Source organism: Muscardinus avellanarius (genome assembly GCF_963383645.1).
Source record: "Muscardinus avellanarius genome assembly, chromosome: 6".
In the NCBI taxonomy this organism is placed as follows: Eukaryota; Metazoa; Chordata; class Mammalia; order Rodentia; family Gliridae; genus Muscardinus; species Muscardinus avellanarius.
This window is the reverse complement of record NC_137791.1, coordinates 56,743,539-56,770,162: the sequence shown is the minus strand read 5'-3', so window position 1 is coordinate 56,770,162 and position 26,624 is coordinate 56,743,539. Positions and strand designations below refer to the sequence as shown.

The 26,624-nt window shown below is 39.1% G+C and overlaps 1 protein-coding gene across 2 annotated transcripts in view; it reads right to left on the bottom strand.

Annotated features, from left to right (window-relative positions):
• UNC5C (unc-5 netrin receptor C) overlaps positions 1 to 5,126 on the bottom strand; it is a gene marked incomplete at both ends in the record, with an annotated part of 397,912 nt that extends 392,786 nt beyond the window's left edge. For both annotated transcript variants that reach the window (XM_080697547.1, XM_080697548.1), the window contains one exon: positions 5,003 to 5,126. In XM_080697547.1, coding sequence (XP_080553673.1) covers positions 5,003 to 5,126 — 124 coding nt within the window. The remainder of the gene's footprint in view (positions 1 to 5,002) is intronic.
• Positions 5,127 to 26,624: the final 21,498 nt, after the last annotated feature.

Sequence of the window (26,624 nt, the reverse complement as noted above, 5' to 3'; positions counted from 1 at the left end):
GAAAGGAGGCCAGAAAGGGGATTGAGACATCCACAGGTTGTCTAAAGAACCTGGTTCTGTCCAGGAATGTGCAGTGACCCCCTTTGGAGAATCTTCTCCCCAGCCAGCTCCTTGTTTTGAGGAAACAGCACCAATGGTTTCTTTCCCTCTGAGTTCAAAATCAATGATCATTAACTTAACATCTCAGGTTTTGCAGTTGCTTTAGGGTTTGAAAGCAAGGAATAATATTTACTTTCTGTGAGCTAAACACTGCCTTATTTGCTTTCCATGTATGAACTCATTCAATCATATAATATATATCATTCTTAATTTACATGACAGGAAACTGAGGCATGGGAGGCTAAGTATCTTATTTGTGGTCACACAACCAGGAGTGTTGGAAGCAGGACTATTAGGCATTGGTGACCACTGTGATAACTGGTAGAATGGGCATATACTACTAAAAGCCCTTAGTTTATGCCTCCCCAAAGCCAGGCCAAATATATATATATATATATATATATATATATATATATATATATAAAATCAGTAACACCAAATTAAAATTCAAACTTAACTTCATGAAGATCCATTTCCAGTCAAATAATTGCTCTTAAGTTTCTTTAGGTAAAAACTTTAAAACCCTTACCATTACACAAATCAGAAGGCTGGCCTGATCCTATGTTTACTGTCTTGAATGCTTAAATCCAAAAACTACCTGTGACTTGTATTTCAGAAACTGAATTCTACTATATGCTTATAAGTCTGTACTCTTGAGAGCTGAACCTGTCCCACTAGATGATAAGCCCCTAACAATTAGCACACAGTCAGAAACCAAATATTAGTGCACAGTAATCTTTTGTTGTGAGCTTTACCTCTAGTACTATATGCTATCCACATAAGCATTTGTAAGTTGTGGCACAGGTGAACAGGTTTGTTTTTAACCACCCCCAGTCCAAAAGTCAAACTAAAAAAGATGTGAACTGAAACTGCAAGGCAGGAGCATTGGCTCAGTCTCCAACCCCGCCATCTCCCCCCTTCTCTTCTGGAAGTGGTTGCAGCCTGTAATGTTAATATTTCTTCTGAGAGTGACTCCCTCTGCTGCTCCAGCAGAGCCATGACCTGAATCAGAAAAGTGCTAAATGCAGTTGAGGCCTAATACAGCATACTACTGCTGCTTGCTCTAATTAGAGAGTCTAGCATACATTAGAGAACAGTTATATTTAAATCCCAACAATAATTCTAAGTAAGCTAAAAGGGTTTGCCTAGTAAAACGCATGCCTCCTTCCTGTCATTAGGGAGTTTGCTTTTAGTAGATCAGTATGCATTCTGATTACAACCAGTAGCTCCCACAGTACAATGACTTTAGCTTTGAACCCTCGATACCTAGCACATAGGAGGTAAGAACATCAATAAACGTCTATTATAATCTAATGAGTCCTCATGTATTGCAAATGCCTAAAAAGTTTGTTCTCTAAACTTTGCCCTCGAAAGCATTCTTTAAGCTAGCACACACAGTTATTTTTCTAAACAAAGGTAAGGTAGCCTATTTTCTCTCATTGCAAGTCTACAAAGTGAATTCACAAGTCTATTCCTAGAATGGAAAAAGTATGTAGTAGAATTTTAATGCAATTCAGTTGTCTTAAATGCCAAATGCCAGTTTTGTACCACACCAATATGCATAAATGAATGAAAGTATCTTTACTCTTTTGTAGGAGAAAGAATGTTATTTAAAAAAAAACACTAGAAAATTAACTTAAAAGAGAATTACTCAAATCTGATTAGAGTCCTTGGTAATTTTCTGATCTGAGTTGTGTTAACACTTAAAACACTAGTTGGTGCTAGATAGGCAGCCCATCAGGGCGGTATAGTCTAGATGAAATGTGTTTAGACAACAGGAGGGCACTAATTCAGAATCTCACAGATCAAATGCACACACAGAGCCTATCTCCCTCTCTCTCTCTCTCTCTCTCTCTCTCTCTCTCTCTCTCTCTCTCTCTCTCTCTCTCTCTCTCCCTCTCCCCCTCCCTCTCTCCCTCTCCCTCTCCCTCTCCCTCTCCCTCTCTCCCTCCCTCTCTCCCTCTCCCTCTCCCTCTCCCTCTCCCTCTCCCTCTCCCTCTCCCTCTCCCTCTCTCCCTCTCCCTCTCCCTCTCCCTCTCCCTCTCCCTCTCTCTCCTTTTACTAGTAAAATCTTTCATTCTTGGAAGTCAGAAGCACCGCAAATTCCCTAGAGCTGATAGTTCCCAGCAATCCTGAATGAACAATTAGAGCATAGCCAGAAAGGAGAAAGTTGTTGCCTAGCCTAGAGAATTTTCCAAGGACCTGTTTAAAATGACTACTGTCTGTCTTCAAACCACAGTTACAAAACTCAGTACACTCACAAATAATATCCATTCTGTTTTGCTGTCTTAAACATCCGTTGTTTTTTTTTTTTTTGACTGTTTCTGAAAAAGTATATTTTCAAAATCTTCTGATTTTTCCAGTGCTTCAACAAAAGATTTTAAAACTTCACTCATGTTGTAAAGTACTTAAGTGGGCTCTCCTAAATGCATATATATACTTCAATTCATAAAAATAATCCATTCATCAGAACAAGGAAATCCTTGAGGGCATAGACTGGTGTTCTGATGCAAAGTGAGAAGAAAGAAGAAAAATTGAAGAAAATGGGAGACTATCTGGTTATTTCATTAAATGTGACTTGGAAAGGAAAGCGTTAATGGTGGTTTTCTAGTAAACAGGCTGGTGGTAATGGATAACAGTGGTGGTGACAGTAGCTGATAGTAGAGTTTGGTGCTTTCTAGTTCCTTTGCTATTTAACAGACAACACAGGAAGACATGGTGTCCTGGACCTTGGAGGATAGCAAAGATAAAAGTGGTAAAACAGAGAATTTCACAGACCAAATGATTTAAACAAAAATTGTATTGCCCAGGAACTAAATAAAGTTAATGGAGAAGAACTGCACTGAAATGCCCACACCCAACCAAATACACTCTCTTTTTCCACTTAAGGTCAGAATCAATCCTCAATCTTTGACTTGCCTGGTCTATAAAAAGAAAAAGAGAAAGAGCCAAACAGTCTGTCCTGAGTGTCTTTTAATCTCTTCTCCCTTCTTCTTTCAATATTAATCCATTTACAATCTCCTGTTTGATTATCTTTATTGATCCCTTTTCTTCCCAGTCTTTTTAATTTGGCTCTTGTAAGCTAGCAGCAGGAATCCTATCTCCTTTTGGCATCTTTGTAGACTTTAACTTGTCCTTTTCCCAAACAGTTCTCTACCCATGCCCGGCCCCTACCCACTGCTCAGTCTTTTGTGTGCCCAATAACAGCAGGCGGATTCCACAGGGAGCCACAGGGCTGACTCCAAAGCTATTCATCAGGTTGCTCACTTACACTCTCCTAAACCCTCCTGGAAGCATCCTTTGGCTACTGCCCTGAGAACTTTCCACCAATTTAAGGACATCTAGGAGATCATAGGATTCACAATGGAACTGCCTTTGTAAAATGGAAAGATGAGCTCTGGAGGTGTGCACAAGAAAACCAGAGCAGAACCTCCCTGATGGAAGGCATGTGGTGAGAAAGAGAAAGGAAGGATTTATGAGCTTGGCCACTTAGCAGGGCAACAGGAAAATTTACACCCGAAGTAGCTATCACTAATTCACAAAGCCTTGCTAATCACTTACCTCTCCACCCAGACCACACTGTCCCAGCCCCTGTGCTCCCCCCCCCCCACCACACACACACACATCCAGGGCCTTTTGCAGATCAGAGGGGATGACTGTCAGAAAATAGGAGTGTCTGAGCAGCAAGGGGAAGTTGGGGCTGAAGCCAAGCCTCTCCAGATTGGAAAGCAGTGTAACCGAGGAGGTGTGTGTGTGTGTGTGTGTGTGTGTGTGTGTGTGTGTGTGTGTGTAGGGGAGTTCCCCGAATTGCCTCTGGATGCTGCAGAGCTTCCTTTCACCCACCACCCACCACCCAACCCCTTTCTGAGGAAAAGCTGCGCTGCCTCTGGAGCCAGATAACAGGACCCAACCCTCAAAGAACCCAGGTGGACTCTGGGCTTGGATAGAAGGTCAGGGGCCCAGGTGACCCAAGAGAGACTCTGATAGGCAGCTTTGGCTCTTTCTCCCCTGTGTCCCTTCTACTCATCCTCCCTGGCCCCGAGGGCTGGGAGCTGTGGTCACTCCTTGAAACTCTAGGGACCAGAAGGGTGATCTGCCCCATGTCTCCACCTCGCTCTTACTCACCCCACTCGCAGCTGCTCCCCTCCCAACCAGGCTTTGCCCAAGGCCCTGGACACTTATTTTAACCTCACATGTGTTAAATTAAAATGTCAGAGTTATAAACTGGTTGGCTACCCCGGAGATTTGCAAATTTGGTACAAAAACCAACCAGTTTCCCCAGCGCTCCGGGGCTTTAAGTTTCTGGGTCGCCCGGTGGGAGGGAGGCTCAAAGGGGGCCTGAGTGCAGAGGCGTGCGCGCCAGGGGCCGGCCTCGGGCTGGGCTGTGTACTCTGCAGCGCCGCGCAGCAGCCCAGAGGCACTGGCGCTGTGGGTCCTCGGCGGTAATGGACACATTTCCTTAGCTGAGTCGCAGTGAAGATTGTGCAGCCCCGGCCATGGCACAGCGCGGGGAGCCTCCGCACCTCTCTCGCATCAGGACCCCGCACACCACACAGCCACCCCTACCGAGTCGCTCCAAATCTCGCTGTGTACAATATGCAACAACCTGCGCGCGCGGAGCTCAAAGTGCAAGGGACACCCGGGTTCTCTCACATGCACGGAGACGAATGCTTGTCCACACCCCGCGCGTCCCCTGGTCCATCCTTGCCTATTTCGGAAGACAGGTTAAAAATCCCAACAATCAAAGCTTCTTGACTAGTTGGGAAAGTAGAATTTAAAGTGGTTTCCAGTTGAGAGCAACGAGGCGGACCGAGGAAACCTGGAGAACTGGGGAGGAGGAGAGGAAGAAGGAGGGAAGGAAGAAGCCCAGGGAGGCGGCCGCGGAGCCCGGCGGACCCCTTACCTTGCGCGGCCGAGCCGGTGCCGCTGGCGCTGAGCAGGGCCAGGGCAGGTAGCACGAGCATTTGCAACACATATCCCAGTCCCAGTCCGCAGCGGGCCGCTGTCGCCCGCAGACCTTTCCTCATCGTGGGCAGAGGTGTGCGGTGGGGAGCAACGCCGGGGACGCGCAAGCAGCGGAGAGCCCCACCGGGCAGCAGGCGAATCCGTGCTCCGCGAAGCAGTCCGAAGGAATCGCCGCGACCCAACGCCACACGCCACTTTCCCCAAGGGCAGGGGCCGAAAAGGGGTGGAGAGGAGAAGCCGAGGAGGAGTTTGAAGGTCCCTCTTTCCCAGCGCCTCCTAACTGACGTCTCGGGCGAGCGATCGCTCTGCCCCCACTTGGGAAGTCCAGGGAGGCGCAGGACGGCCACCTTCGCCGATGCCCCAGCAGCGCGAGCCGCCGCAGCTCCGCGCGCGCCGAGCGTGGACTGCGCTCTGGTCCCCTCGCCTGCGAGAAATACACACAGGCACCGGGTGGGGGAGGTGGGAAAGTGGGAGGGGAAGGGAGCGGACGGAAGAAGCTTGGGCACAGCGAGGCGCTCCCGCCTCCGAGCTCACTGCTCTGGGGCGTGCGGGAGGAGAGACGCCCCGTGGCCGCAGCTGGGTGGCCGCGGTCGCCGCCTAGAGTGGGGCGCACCGGTCCTCGGAGGCGCTCGCCCGGGAGGCGCGGAGGGCAGAGCCCAACTCTGCTGGGGGTCAGCGGTGCGGGAGCGCGCCCGCACCGCCTTATGTAAGCAAGGATGGAAGAAGATCCTCGCCTAGCTCGGAAGGTGGAGACCGCTGTTCGTTTACACACTCCAGCGCAGGCGAGAGTCACCCAGAGGAAGAAGAGGCTGCGGCCAGGGGGAGCGCGCCGGCCTCCAGCGGAGCGCCAGACTCCGAGTCCCCGCGCTCGGCGGGCACGCCCCGGGCACTTGGCTGGGTCCCGCGGAGCTCAGCCCGCCGCCCGCCAGCGCCTCCGCCAGGCCCGCGGCGCCTGCGCCAGGTGTCCCGGGATTGGACTCGATCTACGACTCGGGGTTTTAAGGTTGATTAGGCCTGGTGCGAGCTGGAACTTGTCCTTCTCGTGATGATGGGGAGGAAGGCAGGAAGCTTTTGCAGGGCCCCAGCCCACTCTTCTGCGTTGCCAGCGCCAGTCAGACGGTTTTGTGCTCTGAAAGCATATGACTTCTTTGCAGTGGAACAGAAACTAAAAGCGCAATGAGAACTCCTGCTTCAGTAGTGCTTTCTTTGCGTGCATCTTGGTGGCTGGAAAGGTTGAGTACATAAGAGGAGGTGAGGCAATAATACCCGGAGGGACTCTCCCAGTGGGGGGAAAGGCAAAACCAATTCGAAGATATTCAGTGATGCTGGAATCTATGACATATTTTTCCAAATTCCTAACGAAGTGCGTAAGAATTAAAACTGCTATGATTCAGAAAGAATTGTCAGGGTAGTTAGGTTGTGAATTTTTGTCTCAAGGAGGAAGGGGGAAATGTCAGGATGGGTGGGTAAAATAAGGAAAGGTGAAACAAAAGACATGTGAATGGATTTTAAAAGCCAATTACACCGGCACAGCCAACATTCTGGGAAGAAGAAAGTCCCTTCCCAAGATTAGTGCATTTTTAAACTAATAAACGCTGTATCAGGGAAAGGTTAAGTTCTGAGTGCCAAGAGGACTATGTGTGTGAACACACACACACACACACACACACACACACACACACACGACTTCTAATTTTGACTATGGTCATAGCTCAGTTGCCCTGAACAGTGGGCAGGGTGGGTAACTTTTGCATATCTTAGTTTCTTTATCTTTGAAATAATTTTTAACTCTTTTTCAGTTCTAGCACTTCATGATTCTGTCCACCAGCTCCATGTGAATCCCTAGCCCATAAGACCGGTCCTGAATGAATCTGATAGACACAGAAAGGTCATACCTGCCACAGACTTGGGGAAAAAATAGCTGCTTCATTCTAGGGAGGCTCTGCCTGCCATACTAAAATCTCTTCTTTACTCCTGCCAGCTTCTCACACAGAGACATCTTGAAACTTGAGTAAGAGTGTGCCAGGCTGTGGGTTCGATTCTTAATGTTTTGCTACCTGAATGATACTCAACAATAAGGCCTGGTGCCTCTGAATCTGTAAAGTGGGTCTAGTGTCAGTAATTCCCTGATAGTTTTGTGAGAATTAAGTGAGTGGAGCATATGGAAAATGCCTGGCACATAAGAATGTTAACTGCTATTCATATCATGAATGGAAGAAACCCATCAGACTCATGCTGTCTAGATCAGTTCTGTTTGACAGAACTGTTCTATTGAGCACTTGAGATGTGACTAGTGAGAACTGGGAATTTTAATTTTATGTAATTGATTCATGTGAAAAGGACAGTGACCGTGTCTGTCAGAGGGTGCAGCAAAGCCATTAATAACCGACAATTATTTGAGAATTACATCAACAGAAAAGAAAGAATATAAATATGTTTCATATTTTTTCAACAATATTTTCCAAGGAGGATAGCATCTTAAATAGTATGTAAGAAATCTTGGTGTATACTCATTAACATATTGCTATATCTGAAAGTTATAAAAATATTTCTTGTCCTATTTTTCTTTTTTAAAAAATTTGTGGTACTGGGTATTGAACCCAGGGAGGTTCTACTGCCCAGCTACACTCACAGCCTTTTTTTTCTTTGAAACATGGTCCCACTAGGTTGCTGACCATCTTGCTAAATTGCTCAGGATGGTCTTAACCTGAGATCCTCCAGTCTCAGCCTCCCAAGTACTGGGGTTACAGGCCTTGGCCACCATACCCAGCTTATGTTTCATTTACAATGTTATTTGAGAGGTTTTGTTTGTTTTATTTTTTTTAAAGCAGACACTTTGCCTTGTTTATTATTTCATACCCAGCTGCTAACACACAACCTACCATATATATATATATATATATATATATATATATATTACTATATATTACTATATGTATATTACTATATATTCCTATATATATTCCTATATATATACATTCCTATATATATTCCTATATATACATATATAGGAATATATATATATATATATGAATGCAATCAATAGTGGCTGATTAGTTGCCAAAAAGGCTCAATAGGAAAGACAGTTTCTAATTTACTGAAAGAAGGTTGAAATCATCACTACTCTAGTAGTTTGGGGCATTGATGTTCTTGATGGCAAACACCATAAGAAATTAATTCCTTGAAAGAATTGAGTAAGAGACAAGAAGGGAAAAAGTGGTTCAGTACTGAAATACAGCCTAAAGAGGGCAGGAGAATGGCTTGAAAAAGGAAATGTAGAGAAGAGGGAGAAATGGGTCAGGAGACTGAAAACACCAGGACAAGGACAAAAGAAGTACCAGGAAGCAGTCCTGTGTTGGCATGCCTCCTGCTGTCTGTGGCTGCAGATAGGACTTGCCTGTGGACCAACATTCTGCTAAATTTTATTTTTTAGCTGTCACATTTTTTCTTCATGAAAGAGATTATAAAGTGTGTGTGTGTGTGTGTGTGTGTGTGTGTGTGTGTGTGTGTGTGTGTGTGTTTGAGGTACTGGGGATGGAACCCAGGGGCATTCTATCTCTGAGCTACACCCCCAGACCTATTTTTTACTCTTTTTTTTTATTTTTTGAAACAGGCTCTCACTGAGTTGCAAAGGGCCTTACTATGTAGCTGAGGCTGTCTGCAAACCCTGTTCCTCCTGTCTCTGCCTCCTGAATTCTAGGATTACAAGCGTGCACCACCACACCCAGCTCTAATAAAGTGTTTTATAGACTCCTCAGCACAAGCTTATTAACATCACTCAGATCTAGGCTCAAATATCACTGCTTAGGTAAGTTTCTCTAACCAATTTATCTAAAGTAGAAACAATCCATTACCCTTAGTTGTATTTATCTGCTTTGATTTTTCCATATAGCACTCATTTCATGTGTCTACACATAAATGTACCTGTATTCATATAGAAATAGACATATGTATGAAGAGCCTCCAAGCTTCCCAAGGGTAAGGATTTTTTTAGTATGTTCATGACTCTATATGCACAATTGAGAACACAGACTAACATATAATACATGATGAATAACATTTATTGAATAGATGAGTGGATTTTAAAACTGACTTAAGTCCTTGATTACTAAACTCCTAATACATTAATGAGTAGGCTTTTGTAGTTTTTGAATAAAATCAAGTTTGGACAAATTTTCACTAAAATTGAAACTACAATTTTTTTAGGGTTGGAATGCTGCAGATGTTTCAGGAACTGATGTGAAATCCATCTCATTTTGAAAAATAAAATGCTTTGTTTAAAACCATATAAAAGGACCTCCTTTTTCTTGGCTGCAATAAGTGTAGAATTAACTCTGGGATAATAAATCCCAGTGACAGGTGCTAATGGGAATTAAGCATGCAAATCCCCTGCATATCCCTCCAGAAATCTACACCAAGAAAAGTATGCTATTTAGCATGTAGGTTGCTGAGTAATAATTGTATTTACTTTAAACTGGTATGGAAAAAAGTTTCCAGCTTAAAGTTTAAATAAAAAGAAACTAAATATATATTTTAATTACATAAATATTCTTTCATTTTTATACCTGTCCTTATGTTTGGCTTCTTACATGTTGTAGTCTTAAAATATGTCTTCAGAGCAGGGATACTATTAATTGGCAACAGGGAAGAAGGAGGATTTTAATGAATAAATAGGATCATGATGATAAAAACTCTTTTCCTAAGTAGAAGTTGTGGGCCCAGAGACATCAGAAAACATTGCTGATAGACCTCAGCTAAGGAGAGCCAGATGGTCCAGACTGAGTTGATTCAATCCTCCTTCTCTGCCTCAGCCCAGAGAAAGAGATTTGGTCTGTCATAAACCCATGCACCCTAGAGCTTTATGCTTTTTATTAATTGCATTAGACAAGACTTATTTGGTTGCAAGTGAGTGAAACCCAACTCCAACCAGCTTAAGCCAGAAAACACTTTATACTGTATATAAGTCAAAAGCCAAGAACAAAAATTACCTGTAATGATGACTAATATTTATTGGTTAGTCACCATGTGTCACATATTCTTCAAAGCTCTTTATGTGCTATCTCATCTAATTTTCAAATGGAGGATCAAAAAAAGTGTCTTAGTACCTGTGTACTGTCATAGCAGAATAGCATACTCTGAGTAGTTTATGAAGAGTATAAAGTATTTCCTCACTGTTCTAGAGGCTGGGAAGTCTGAGATTGAGGGGCTAACACATTTTGAGTGTCTTCTTGATGTGTCATCCAATAGTGAAAAGTACAAAGAGAAGATGAGAGAGAGCAAGGGAGGCCGACCTCTTTTCCTAAAAACCCACTTTTACTTCAGCCAGACATAATGGAATATGCTTGTAATCCCAGCATTTGGGAGGCTGAGACAGGAGGATCACAGTTCATGGACAGCTTCAGCTACTTAGTGAGGCCCTTTGCAACGCAATGAGACCATGTTTCAAAATAATAAAAAATAGGGCTGGGGGTGTAGCTTGGAGGTAGAATACCCTTGGGTTGCATCCCCAGTATTGCAAAAGGAAAAGAACCTATTTTCTCAAAAATCAACACACTCTTATGAGAATGGGGTTAATTCATTCACAAGGGCAGTGCCACCATGACTCACCTACCTCCAATTAGTTTCTTAATTCCCAAAACTACTGCCCTTGGCATCAAGTTTCCAACACATGAACTTTGAGGCCTATGTTCAAACCTAGCAATTATTATTCCTTTATTTATATATGAGGAAACAGAGTGTTTAAGTAACTTTGTCCAAATTCGCACACATGGTATTTATTAGTGACAGTCTGATTTAAAGAATCATGTTCTAAAAGCTAGAACATAAATGCAACCTACAGGGCTTGGTTCTTTCCCACACCCTCAAAACCATGGCTATGTGCTCCTCTATTTTGGCTTCTTTTACAGATTGATCTCAATGCTGGGATTCCTAGCACCTCTGGGTTCATATTGTTTTTTGTTTGTTTATTTTGTTTGTTTTTTGTTTGTTATTCCATCACCAATCTCATCACAAATAGCACAGTCCTTCTTAGCTGGCCAACACAATCCCAGAAGTATGTCCCCGGCCTGTCTCAGGCCACATACCCAAAACTGGGGCAATTGCCATGGTCAGATGGTTGGAAAATACCAAATGGCAAAGCCTGAGTGGTGTGCTAATTTTTGGCAACTGAAAACTTAAGAGAGTGGGGGAAAGGGTTTCCCGAAAGGAAAACCAATATATTGAGAGGGAAGATTAACACAAGAGGATAGCTTCCAGGAGAATGAAGATACGCAAACAACACCACAGACCTCTGTTTTGCGGTGTGTGTGGCAGACTTCCCCAGCCTTAGTGTTGTGCCAGGTCACATCACTGTAGCAAATGAAGAGCACCGATTAAGAAGGACTAAGAGCAGCCAGCCCCAGCTGTATTGCTTTCACCATTAACTGACTGGCAAAACTGAGTCCAATTCAACTCAATTTAGGAAACTTTCACTTTGCCCTTATTATACTGAGACTCCATTCCAAGATCTCTGAAGAAGAATACTCATGGGTAATAGTCCTTGAACACTGTAGGATTAAAATCTCACGTACAATATAGCAGAATAAACAAAAGGACTCTAAGTAAAGGTAAAAAATGTTGTGGAATATAAGGGTATGAAAATTTCAAGAAATCTAGGAAGATGAATATCCAGAAGTAAGGCTTAATCAAATCTATTGTTAATGCTGTACTCTTAGTGTGAGCATATTTATCCCTAGCAGGAAGAAACCTGGGAACAGTCAGTCTAGGGCCACTGTGATAACTCAGTCATACTTTGTTCATAGTTTGTTTTCATGTTCTATAATGTGTGATTTTATTCACCCAACTACGGATAGTTTTTTCACCTCTACGCATAATGCCCACTTTACATGCAAGAGGAAGAGAGAGCACACCTCTGTAGATGCATCCAGCATAGGCACCTTCCAAACAACTTTTCTGTAAGTCTGCAGCCAAGGCAGTTCTATTTTCTGGATGCTCTGTTAGATCTCCGCATTAGACCAATCTCAAATGGTGAACACTGAAGAATATCATGAATTGCTGGCAGAATCGTCTGTGTCACACAAATTTTGGGGAGGGAAGAGAGAGGTGCAGGAAGACACTAAGGACATGAGTGTATATTTGGAGAACTATAGTTAGATGTATAGCTGTTTTATCATTGGTTGAGTAAAAGGGATCGATGTGTTTTCTATCAAATCAATCAGGAAATAAAAGAAGAGAAAGGATAGGCCATTATTATGTCCACTAGAACATAGTCATTGAAGTTTTGGAAAGTATGTAGCGTTGAGGCAGAGTTTCATACAGTTTTTAGTCAGGCTGTAGAGATATTTTTGGGGGGGGGTCTGGTGATGGAACGCAGGGGCATTTGACCTCTGAGCTACACCCCCTGCCCTATTTTCTATTCTTTATTTTGAAACAGGGTCTATGTTATGGAGGGCCTCACTATGTAGCTGAAGCTGTCCATGAACCACGATCCTCAGGTCTCAGGTTCCTGAATGCTGGGATTACAAGCGTGTGCCGCCATGCGCGGCTTAGAGATATTTTTTAAAAAAGAAAGGAAAATAAGGAAAGATGACAGAAAAGAATGGGAAGAGAGAAGGGAAAGAAGGCATTAAAGATGAAATGAAGGATGGAAAGAATAAAAAAGATGAAAAAAACCCAAAAGAAATAAAGGAAGGTATAAACAAGAGCCAACGTAATTTCTACATTTTGACACATACCATAAATAGTGTAAGAGGGAAAAAACCAATAAGATCAACACAAACTGAAAGGTAAAATAAAATATATAATTGATAAGAAAATTTCTAGTGATAGATATTATAATTATTGCTTACTAGAGCTTTTCAAATGCCTCATTTTACTTTATATTTATCTGCCAAATTCTGCCATCATTGATTTTATAGATCGAAAAAGTCAGGTACTTAATGGAATGGTGGGAAGAACCTGAATGAAGAAATATGGATTTAAGTTTTTATTTATCTAATTTATTTGCTCAGAAATCTCTGTAACTTCTTTGCACTTTAATATCTTACTGTAAGAAACAGTAACAATATGAACATATAAAATTGCTATGAAAATTAAATGTCTGTGAAAGTTCTTTATAGTATGTCTATAATGAAGACATTCTTAAGATGTATTTTATATTTTTCATTGTACTTAATTTACATAAACACCTGAAAAATAGTATTAGTGATGCTCTTGATGATCATGATTGAGACCATCCCAACATAATATTTGGAATTATTCTCAGTATCTCCCTCTCCCCTTTGCCTAAATTAGCTATTTAATTACTGAATTTACCAATTTGACTACTTAACGTTTTTAGAACTTTTGCCACTTTTAATAGGCCCATAGCCATACATTATGTTTGCAAGTTCCAAGTAATCTTATAATTATTTCTTTAGTAGCAAATACTGACCACTTTTCAGGCCCAGAAAGCTTTACACTTAATACTGCCATTAAATGTAGTTTTGAAAATTACAACTGTTAGCATCATTGAACACTCAACCACCTTGTTATATATGTGTTTACATATAAGTGTGTGTATATACATTTAATATGCATAATAATACTATAGAGGAAGTGGAATAATTATTAGTTTATTTTAAGTTTGAGAGAGTTAAGTCTTAGAGAAGTAAAGCAACTTTCCTACATTAAATCAATGTAAGATTGGCATCTGAACTTTATTGCACCTGGATGCCTGGATGCAGGCATGTACCACAAGAAATTTCATGACACCTCATGATTTGCTTTGCAGTCTTTCTTACATGATGCATACATTAGAAAGATACCAAAGATCTTATAGTGATGAGGTGGTACCAGAATCATGCTGTAGCAGTGTATAGGATGGATTAAAGTGGAAAGAAAAATAATAGAGAGTACCCACTTAGGAATCTACTTCAATAATCAAGAGGAGAAATAGTGCAAGTCTGTCTGAATGTAAGTAGTATTTAAATGGACAAGTGAAGGAGGGGTGCTGGGGCCATAGCTCAGTAAGGAAAGCACTTTCCTAGCATGCTCTAAGCCCTGGGTTTGATCCCTAGAAAATGACAAAGGTGATATATATGAAATGCCCAATTGGGATGGTGGTTACTACTTCCAGAATACCAGATGAAAATTTTGTGTTATTAAATTTTCACAATAAAATTAAAAATTAGTTAGATAAGCCTGAAAAGATACTTGCAACAGTAAACTACCCTCAACTTCATGAAATAATTTAAAATAAGATTTAAAGGGTGAGAAGGACTCATCAATTTCTTAGGACTACTAGTGTTCACTGGGACTTGAAATGGTTTACTCGCACAATATTATAATAGTTTATCAACATATATAACCATGTTATTATTTTTTTCATAGTCTGAAAATACACTGTGTCCAACACAGAAGAAATAACTAATACATATTTTAAAACAATCAGAAAAAAACTATAAGAAAATTTATAGCCTTAATATTTAGATTAAGCTGTAGGTTAGAATTATTTTATATTAAAATTTTTTCTAAATATATTTATAAGTCTACTGTTACAAATACCTTCAGTTTTATCTTATAGGAAAATGCCATAAATGATGGTCTGGAAATCAGCCCACACAATCCGGTTAATCATGTGTCATATGGAAAACGGTGCCATTACAGCACATATAATGCAATCAAAACATAACTTATAATCAAATCAAACAAAAGGCAAAGAATTTGATCTTCATGCTTATCATATAGAGAAAGAAAATGTAAAAATTTAGGGGGATTTCCAAGTTCATTTAATGATATTTCTAATAACTCTCAACAATGAAGCCATTCTTTGATTTCTTATCCAATTTCTACTGAAAAAGGAAAGATTTCATTTCTTTAACATAGTATTGCACTAGGGCTAATTCCCCTTATGTGGATTATGGTTGTAGTTTGTTCATGGGAATTTAAAAGATTGCATTAAAAGAAATAAAGAAGGTAAAAAAAGAATAAGAAAGAAAATACTTTTACTGATAATACCAAAGAAAACAAGTGAAAATTATAAAGAAAGAAAGAAGGAAAACAATTGAAGGGTTAATTGTCCAGAGCAATTTTAAACAGAATTGTATGAGACAAAAGTCAAAAAGAAAGAGTGGAGGTCAAATTCTATGGAAGCAATGGTTCAGATTATCACCCACATGGTCCACCAGATGGCCCCACTTGCCAAGAACAGCCTGGTAAGTTGGATTCAGTAGGCAGCAAACACTAGTGAAAAGGTCACAAGTTGAGTATTTTTTAGGATAAAGGCCAGGCATTATTTGCTTGCTTGTTTTCATGTGTTGGCACTCTAGACTCTGAGCTCCACAGGGAGAATTTTACTACACTATAGTAATATATGAATCATCAACACGGCTAACCCCAGTACCTGACTCTTATAGGATCCTAAGAGCAGTAGCATAATAAATAAATAAATAAATAAATAAATAAATAAATAAATAAATAAATAAAGTGCATTTTAATTTAATAATGCTATTTTGGCAGCCTTTTGCAATTTTATTTCTTCTTAGAACTAGGGAAATCTCCTGATCATTGTTATTCTCAAGGGCAAATTTCTGTCACTAGTGAAATTAGGAGAGAATTTCACCATTTATTTACTTTTCACTGCTTGCTAATGCATTTCTTGAAAACCCCAAGGGGACTTTTTACAGGTAACAGTTTACTTTTCACTTTATTGACTATCCAACCAAGGATTTCAATATACATTGGTTATAGATTAGGGCAAATCTATTGAGTATACTTATGGTTCTATGAGACAAGGCCAAATAATTTGAAGAAAATCTATTTAAATAACTGAGGAGGCTAAAATCTCCCAAGAGTAAGCAAAGTTAGCTCGTGTAGGAGCAGTGTTGGAGTGTGAAGATACGTGCTGAAACCTCAGCATTCACTCCACGTCCTTGGCATGGTCAACTTTTCTGTTCCCAGGACTGCAGCTTTTTGCCAGTTGCCATACTCTGGGAAATTAAAAACTTCAAGTCTCTCTAGATTTTCTCATGATTCTTACCCTACCTGAGACATCTTTCCTCACAACTATGCTAACCATTCTTCAAAATCCAGCTTAAATGCTAGCCATATAAAGCTTTCCTTAAGGCCCTCAACCGCAAGGACTCAATCTTCTGGTGGCTCAGGTGGTTTTCTATCTGCATAAATGCGGTAGTTTCCTTCTACTCATTTATAAGGCGTGTGTGACTGGAGTCTGGGTCTCGGATACCATGGACTCTTCAACAAAAGTGAACACATTGATCTACACATAGTAAATGGCCGACAGTTTTGAAATGGGATAACAAGTTTTTCTCTTTTGCCTTTGAATGAACAAAATAATATTTCTATTCATCTTAAAGTTCTTATCCACCTAGAGAAGATTCCAGAAAAAGAGGCATGCCTAATCATTAGAGCAGAAATGCATAAGGGAAAGAATTTGTGTTTCATTTTGGAATTTTAAGATAGGATTTATGTCTGTAGCTCAACAATGCATTTAGATATTAATTTTCAGAGTGTAGGTAGATGCTTCTTCCTCTTAAGACCGAGGCCACTAAACCTGCTGATTTATAAAATAAATTATGGAAAAGTGAAAAATCCCCTCAACCCAAATGTCACTTCATCTCCCAGTACTGTGGTGAAAAGCAGGTAAGAGAGGAAGCGTGAAGAGGAGATAAAAAGATTACCTTACATTAACAGGATAGTGTGTCTGAGTGAAAAGTAATTTTAAAAGTTATTTGGCATCCTGAAACTCTGAAGGTAATTTTGCAACAAAGAGAGAGACCAAATGATATTAATGAATAAAGACATACAGGGCAGCACTGATTTGAAAGTGATGTAATGTCCATGATGCCACTCTGGCAGAGGTCAAGGGCATAGGTGAGAGTCAAGACCTGCAGAGCTAGTAAGACTCCACAGGAGGATGAGCCACAGAATGCACAAAACATCCACAGGTCCTAGGCCATCAAGTGCTTCTGAACATCAATTCTGAAGCAAAAGTGCTTGGGTTCTAATTCTTGCTCTATTCTTACTAATTTTATGACTGTAGAAATAGTTTATAACCTGTTCATAAATTCACTTTTCCTGTCTGTAAATTGGGCTTTTAATACCTACCATATGGTAGTACCTACCATATAATGTTACAATATGGAGCAAAAAAAAAAAAAACAAATTAATACAAAATAGAGATAATTATGTTTAGGATAAAATAAGCTATTTGAAAATATCAGTATTATTATAGTCTAGTAAATCATCATCTACCTGTAAAAAAAACAGTTCAAAAATCTTTTACAGATGTAGATGCTTGTTATATCAAATATTTGGAACATTTTCATATTTTAATTTCATTAATAATTTAATGTGTTATATCCACTTATACAAATATTTTTATAGAAAGCAATTTATGAATATTTAGTTTTAAAAACTCAACATATTTCATATTCCAAATAAATTGGCAAAACATGCTAGAATAAAATGATTCAATTATGTGATTATAACCTAAAATGTGAGCAGCATGTGTGTTTATGTTTGTACCTTATGTTCACAAACTCAAGATAACACTTACAGAAAAGAAAGCTTAAAAGGTCAGTTCTGTTGAAAATAGAACAATATCTGCAAATCCTCTCACAATGTTTTTGAAAGGGGAAAACACACCCAAGGCAATGTGACACTGTGGTCATCAGATTGTGTGTGATGGGAACTGTGTGTATAAAAAACTGGCTTTTAATGTTCCTTATGATAAAATTAATGTTACTCTCCATGCTTTTCTAATAGCAGGAGTTGTTTAAAACTGAGTCTTTTTGGCTTAATTCTACAAATGCTGATGTTTCTGAAAATCTCCCAGAATGAAGAATGAATTCACAGAAAACTCCAAACATGAAGCTTTCTGACCTATATGCGTATTTAAAGTAGCAATTTTCATCTCATTAGTACAAGGGGCTAACCAACTGAATATATCACTCAGAAAATATTATAGACATATCCATTTTTAACATGTCAGCATTCAGTTGAAGGATTATGTCATTGATGTATGTTCTGGGGTTTCCCCTCCCCCTACCATACATGTGAGAAGCTCATGTGCAGAAACCTGCCCTTTTGGAGATAAAAATGCCTATTTGTAAGTGAACAGATGGTGTTCCTCAAGTTCAGAGACACATCTTAGGCAGGATCTCAGGGGGAGGAGGAACTGCGGGTAGAGAAGGGCTGGTATAGTTTGAAAAGGCTTCCTGGGTGATTCTGATATCCTCTCGCCTCACCCCCACTGTGCAGTACTGATTTAGAGCTTCAAGATACATAAATGTCATGTAGATGCTGATTTGAGCTACAGAGTGAAAAATAAGCCCCTTTCCTGGTGGAAACTTGTTTGATTACATTTCTTTGCATTTTATGTTATTATTTTTGAAACATTAACTTTCCAACAATATTTTAAAGTTGACTTGTTGAAAAACCTTCTGATTAGTTCAAATACTACATCATTTCCATTTGTATGGAAGACTCTGAATTACAAATCCCAAGTGATCATTCAAAGATAATTTTTATTCCAGCTGGGTTTCCATGTACATGTAGGTTGAAACTCAAATGAATCACACATGTGATTATAATCTGAGTAGCCACACCCAGGAGTATTATTTGTGATACATTGATGTTTGGTTTGAGATGCAAAATAATTAAATTAACTATAACCACAATTCTCTTTGAAAATCCTTTAAATCAACCATGAATTACAGTATATGTATTTTTGTGAATTTAAATGTCCAATGATTTGTATGCATGCTAAAATTTAAGATCCACTTGTTAAGCTAAGGAAACAGGGGGAAAAGTCTATTTGCAGAAGTCTGAACATTCCATTCAATGTGAATTTCATGTAGCTAATTAATTCTTCGAAATGGGGTATGCCAAAGAGAAGTGCCAGAAATGTACCTTGGTTTTCTTTGGGGAGTAAACAGCCTCTAGTATGCCAGAAAGGAGTTAGCTGCATGTGTTGCCCTGGAAGCACTGAAGATTCCCATTTTGGGGAGGGTGGGCAAATAATTTCACTTCTTTGTTTAGATACTGCCATGAGCAGATGCATTTGAAATATCTAAATAGAACAAGTTGTCAAAATTGAACACATTTTTGTACACTATGGAAATTATTGTGTTTTCCATTCTGCTTTGGCAAGTTGGTGGATATCAGAGTCCTTTCTATCAAGTACTGAGCTTATGTGCTTCCTAGGGTAAAATTCAAAAAGAGAAAAACAATGAGCAAATGAGAATCATGCTTGAATCCATGACAGTTCTGAGAATAGAAAGCCTAGCTTAGTTCTGAGTATATACTTGACCACCAGCCAAGTGTCACTTGGCTAACAATAGTCTCTGCATTTTGTGTTTTTTCTTGTGAGACAACATGCCCTGATTTCCAAGATCAATAATTGGTGTGTGATTTGTGTGTGATTGGTGTGTGTGTGTGTGTGTGTGTGTGTGTGTGTGTGTGTGTGTGTGTATGAGTGGAGAGAGAGAGAGAGAGAGAGAGAGACAGTGTAAGAGAGACAAACAGAGATGATAGATGATACATAGATAGAGCATAAGATAATATTTTATCTGCTCTTTCTTTTCTTTTAGGATTCAGAGCAGTACTCATCTGTCACAGGTTTCCAGCACTTCAGATACTCTGTATTAGATCTCTCTCTCTCTCTCTCTCTCTCTCTCTCTCTCTCTCTCTCTCTCTCTCTCACACACACACACACACACACACACACACACACACACACCAACAATAATACAGTCACATATAATACCATCAACACTCTGAGTCTGTGGGCTCTGCATCCATGTAGTCAACCAACCTAAATGGAAAATATTTGGAAAAAAATTATTTGAATGTCATGTGAAGACATCTTCTTTCGCTGTTTCCTAAACAATACAGTATAATGATTATTCACATGGCATTTACATTTCATTGGGTAATATAAGTAATAGAGAGATGATTTATGGTAAGGTATGCATAGGTTATATGTGAATACTAAGCCATTTGACATCAGGAATTTGAGCATTAGCAAATTTTGTTGTTAGTAGAGGAGCCCTACCTCCTAGTTAGTTTACTTATTTTTAAGTAGGGAATGATAGAATGTGAATTAATAGAGTTTTATGAAGCCTCATTGTATAGATAGATATAAAATGATCTTATACAGTAGATCCACAGGCAGTATAATATTAAACTTGGAAAAACTGCAAGAATTTTCCCTAAAAACAAGAAAAATAAAAGGATGTCCATTATCATCACTTCTTTTCAATATAGTACTTGATACTCTACCCAGAGCAATAAGACAAGAAAAGGAAATCAAAGGAGTACAAACAGTAAAAGAAGAACTGAAACTAACCTATTTGCATATGGCATGATACTAAACTTAGAAGACCCAATAAATGGAACCAAAAAGCTTATAGAATGATTAACAAATTCAGCAAAGTGTCTGGGTACAAAATCAATCTTAAAAAATTCAAAAGCTTTCCTGTAAACCAACCATAAATCTACTGAAAAAGAAATCCAGAAGACACTTCCACTCAGGATATCCCACAAAAAAGTATAAAATACTTAGGAATAAAACTAACCAAGGCAGTAAATAACCTCTACAAAGAAAATTATAAAACATTAAAAAAAGAAATCTAACACCTTAGGATATGAAAACCTCTTCCATGTTCTTGGATAGGCAGAATAAATATCATGAAAATGGCCCTTCTTTCAAAAGTGATCTATAGATTCATTAAAATAGCCATTAAATTACCAAGGTCAAGCCGGGCATGGTGGCACACACTTGTAATCCCAGCATTCGGGAGGCTGAGACCTGAGGATTGAAGTTAACAAACAGCCTACTTAGTGAGACCCTTTGCAACTCAGTGAGACCCTGTTTCAAAATAAAGAATAAAAAATAGGTTAGAGGGTGTAGCTCAGAGGTCCAATGCCCCTGGATTCCATCTCCGGACCCGAAAAAAAAAAAAAAATTGCCAAGGTCATTCCTCACAGACATAGAAAAATCAGTCTCTAAATTCATTTGGAACAACAAAACCCCAAAATAGCCAAAGTAGTCCTCAGCAACAAAAATCATGCAGAAGACATCACAATACCAGATTTCAAACTATACTACAAAGCCATAATAATAAGCAGCATGGTATTGGCACAAAAACAGATACATAGACCAATGGAGAAGAATAGAAGACCAGAAACAACTCCGCAAACGTATAGCCAATTTATTTTTGACAAAGGGGCCAAAGACATACACTGGAAAAAAATATGGTTAACCTGTTTTGCCAACAAATGGTGTTGGCAAAACAGATTAATCATATGCAGAAAAATGGAAATAAACCCCACTTTCTCACCTTGCACAAGAGTTAATTCAAGATGAATCAAAGACTTGAAAATCAGACCAGAGACTGTGCACTTCCTTGAAGAGGGCATAGGTCTAACACACTTCAACACATGGACACAAGTAAAAACTTTCTCAACAAGACCCCAAAGGCACAAAAACTTAACTTAAAAGGAGGATAGGTATGTGTGATTACATTAAACTGAAGAGCTTCTATACAGCAAAGAAAACCATAAAATACCTCAACACAGAGCTGACAGAACGGAAGAAAACTTTTGCCAACTACTCCTACGATAAAGGACTATCATCTAAAATATTACAGAGAACTCAAGAAACTCACTGCTAAGAAAACAAATAACACAATCATAAAATGGGCAAGTGGAACCAGCCAAAATGTCCATCAACAGATGAATGGATTATAAAACTATGGGATATGTACACAGTGGAATTTTACTCAGTCATAAAGAAGAACAAAATTACATCATTTACAGGGAAATGAATGGAAGTGGAGAACATTATGCTGAGATTAGTCAGTCACCAAAAAATAAGAAATCAGATGCTTTCCATAATATGTGGAAGCTAGGGAGAAAATGGATAATAGGAGGAACTCTAGACAAAGACAGAGAAACTATAGATAAGCAAATAAAGCGACCTAACTAAGGGTGATGGTAGGGAGAAGAGGAAAATTCCTTAATGTATATGATGTAAATTCACAAACATATCAAAGTCATCACTAAGCCAAACAGGAGAAAGGAGAGGGAGGGAAAGAAGTGGGAATTACAGAAGGGCTAAATGAGTGATGTGTGCATGTATGCCTCTACTATCTTGTACCCCATTAAGATATATGACTAATGCAGCAATAAAATTATTTTTTAAATTTTTTCACAAAAGGGGTAGGGGGTGTAGCTCAGAGGTAGAATACTCCTGGGCTTAACCTCCAATGTCATATATCATATATATGTTATATATATGTTATATATATGATATGTACATATCATATATACATATTATAAAAAATAAAATTAAATGACCTAATACAATGTATGGAGTATAATTAGTACAAATTACAAAGGATTTTTCTATCAATAGTTTTTATGTCACATCACCTTGCAATCTTCTTTTGGTTTACTCTTTTCTGCAAAATTATTTTATTGTTCATTCTATCATCTATCTATCATCTAAATTTAAGTATCTATATTCAGGCTTATGTGTTAGAAAGAACTTTTCCCATGTATACTAATGACATCTTAAGTGACAGAAAAGTGTCCTGCTTGTCTTGATTTGTCTGAAGTTTTCCTGATGGGGATCTTGTGCTGGTGACCTTGTGGATTTCTGCACAGTTGATGAATACTGAAGTAGCCCAGAGCTGCAGGGGCTCCCATCCCGTGAGCAGTGGGAATGGAACTCCCTGAAGGACTTGACCTTTTCCTATAGCCATCATTATGTTGGCTATGCCTGTCTCTGGCCATTGCCACACAAAGCACAAAGCTTAGGAGGTGGCCAATGAATATTTATGAAATGCACAAAGGAATAAATGCTGGAGTAAGTATATAAGTCCTTGTTTCCCTTTTGGAGGAGTGCAAAGAGTGTTTCTGAGCTGGAACCAGTACTGTGCCCTGAGAATGTAGCTCAGAGGCTGAGTGCTCCTGGATGCAATTTCTAGTACCACAAAAATAAGATAAATTTAAAAAGGTTTGTAGCATCAAGAAATACACTACTGGTGGAATTTCAAATTAATGCAACCACTTTGGAAAACAGTATGGAGAATCCTCAGAAGAATGGGAACGAACCTACAATATGATTCTGTAATACCACTTCTCGGTATCTACCCAAAAGAATGTCAACCAAACTACCAAACTAATGTCTGCATATCTATCTTTATAGCCACACAATTCACAATTGCCAAACTATGGAACCAGACAAGATGTCCATCAACAGAAGAATGGATTACAAAACTATAAGATAGGTATACAAAGAAATTTTACGTGGCCATAAAGAAGAACAAATTTGTGACTTTTACAGGGAAATGAATGGAACTGGAGAACATTATGCTAAGTGAGATTAGTCAGTCACAAAAAGTAAGAAATCAGATGTTCTCCCTAATTTATGGAAGCTAGGGAGAAAATGAGTCATAGGAGGAACTCTAGACAAAGAAAGAGAATCTATAGAGGAGCAAATAAGGCGACGAACTGAGGGAGATGGGAAGGGGAAGAGGCAACTTCCCTACGTAGAGGATGTACATTCACAAACGTATCAAAGTCAACTGCTAAGCCAAACATGAAAATGAGGGAAGAGAGAGGGAATGGGGAAGGAATTAGGAAGGTCTAAATGAGTGCTATATGTATGTATGCCTCTCCCATCTTGTACATCATTAAGATGTATGATTGTAATGCACCAATAAAAAATTAAAAAAATAAGAAATGAAAATGCACCAGTCAGGAAAAAAACTACAAAATATATTATAAGCAGCAGCTACCTAGTCTTGTTTATGAATGATAGGATTCTGATGTTGCTGCCTTGGCTTTGTAGATGCTTTATTTGAATTTACTCTTTTCTGGGTCTCTGACGGTTTCATTTAGTGTCATCTTTTTTCCTGACACACTGGGGACCCCAGGGACATCTTGATTTTTAAAGTTTAAGCGCCAACTTCTTAATCCTCTATACAAATATCTAGTTGCAAAATGATGACATACATAATCAATGGTCAGATTTTGGAGACTGAAGCAGTGCATGATCCTATCCTACCCTCTTGGGGTATTGTCTATTTGTTTTAGATAATTTCTGATTTACTACTTAAAGCCACCTTTTTACCTCATGTAAGCACACAAGAATATGATAGTGCCAAATTATTGTGGGTCTTCCTGTTAGATTATCATTCTTCTGCCAAAATCAGCCTAGTTGTTTTCTGTAAAATAATTACTGATACTCCCATTCCCTGGCATATTTATTTGCTTATCGGTGCCCACATATTTATCATGGTTGCTTGGAGAACAGCTTCCATGGTTTTGAATTTTGTATACATAGATGCTAACAAAGTTTCTGCTAGAGTATGGTTCTCCTGAAACATTACAGAAGTTGTTTTAAGTAACCACTTACAAATACATATATTTCTACACTTATGGTGAGGTTACATACCAATAACCCATTTGAAGTTGAAACTACTGCAAATAATGCATTTGATATATTTACTGAATATCATATTAGCCTACAGCTGGGAAAAATTAACTAACATAAAATCAATTTTACAATAGGTTGAATATCTCATGTAATTTATTACCTATTGTACTGAAGTAAAAGACACACTTGTTATATGGGCAGCGTATGATTTCTGTTGAATATATAGTGCTTCTATATTATTATAGAATAAAAAATAGAAGTCAGATGAGGGTGCCATCTATACACCAATCTTTTAAAATTTTTATTGGTGCATTGTATTTATGCATCAAAATGGAGTTAAAAAACAAAACTTGTGTAGACATAAATGCATATACAGCCAGCCCCCACCAAGTCCCTACCCCACTTCCTCCCCATCCCTCCCTCCCATGCTTGGCTTAGTGGTTGACTACCATATGAATAAGTACATCCTGTATTTTAAAGAGTTCCCTCCCCCCCATTCCCACAGTTAGGTCACCTTATTTGCTCCTCTATAGGATCTCTTTTTTCACTTGGAGTTCCTCCTATGACCCATTTCACCTTAACTTTCACATATTAGGAAAAGCATCCTATTTCTTACTTTATGTGACTAATCTCACTTAGCATAATGTCCTCCAGTTCCATCTATTTCCCTGTAAAGCTGCAATTGTGTTTTTTTATGACTGAATAAAATTCCATTGTGTGCATATCCCACAGTTTTGTAATCCATTCATCTGTTGATGGACATCTTGGCTGGTTCCATAGTTTGGCTATGGTGAATTGTACAGCTATGAACATAGATACACATGCATTTGTTTGGTAGTTTGGTTTCCTTTCTTTTAGAAAGATACCCAGAAGTGGTATTGTTGGATCAAATGGTAAATTTGTTCCCATTCTTCTGAGGATTCTCTGTACTGTTTTCCAAAGTGGTTGTACTAATTTGCAATGCCACCAACAATGTTTCAGAGTTCTCACTTCTCCACATCCTTACCAGCATCTGTTGTTCTTTGTGTTTTAAATGGTTGCCATTCTAATTGGGGTAAGGTGAAATCTCAGGGTAGTTTTGATTTGCATCTCTCTAATTGCCAATGATGTTGAACATTTTTTCATGCATTTATTGGCCATTTGAATATCTTCTTCTGTGAAGTGTCTATTTAGTTCACTTGCCCATTTTTTGATTGGATTATTTTTAGTGTTGAGTTTCTTGAGTTTTCTGTATAGTCTAGATATTAGTCCTCTATCAGAGGTGTAGGTGGCAAAAAATATTCTCCCATTCTGTTGGCTCTCGATTGAGGTTCTTGACAATTTCTTTTGCTGCACAGAAGATCTTCAGTTTCATGCAATCCCATGTATCAATTCACCTTTTAGTTTGTTGTGCCTTTGGGGTTTTGTTGAGCAAGTGTTTATCTGTGCCTATATGTTGCAGTGTTGGACCTATGCCCTCTTCAAGGAGCCTCAAGGTCTCTGGTCTAATTTTCAAATCTTTGATCCATCTTTAATTGACTCTTGTGCAGGGTGAGAAAGTGGGATTAATTTCCAATTTTCTGTATATGGTTAATCAGTTTTCCCAACACCATTTGTTGAACAGACTATCTTTTTTCCAGTGTATATTTTTAGCCCCTTTATAAAAAATCAATTGGGTGTAAGTGTGTGGACTTGTTTCTGGGTCTTCTATTCTGCTCCATTGGTCTGTGTATCTGTTTTTGTGCCTGTATTATGCTGTTTTTATTACTATATCTTTGTAGTATAGATTAAAGTCAGGTATTGTGATTCTTCCTGCATGGTTTTTGTTGCTGAGAACTACTTTGGCTATTTGGGCTTTTGTTGTTCCAAATCAATTTAAGGACTGATTTTTCTATATCTGTAAGGAATTTAATGGTCATTGCTTTGAATCTGTAGATCACTTTTGGTAGAATGACCATTTTTTTTTTTTTTTTTTTTGGTGGTACTGGGGTTCCTGGAAGCCCTTCTACCTCCGGGCTACACTCCCAGACCTATTTTTACATTTTTTTATATTTGGAAACAGGGTCTCCTAATCCAACACGCGCGGCTGGCTTCGAACCTGCGCGATCCTCCTGTCTCTGCCTCCCAAGCGCGG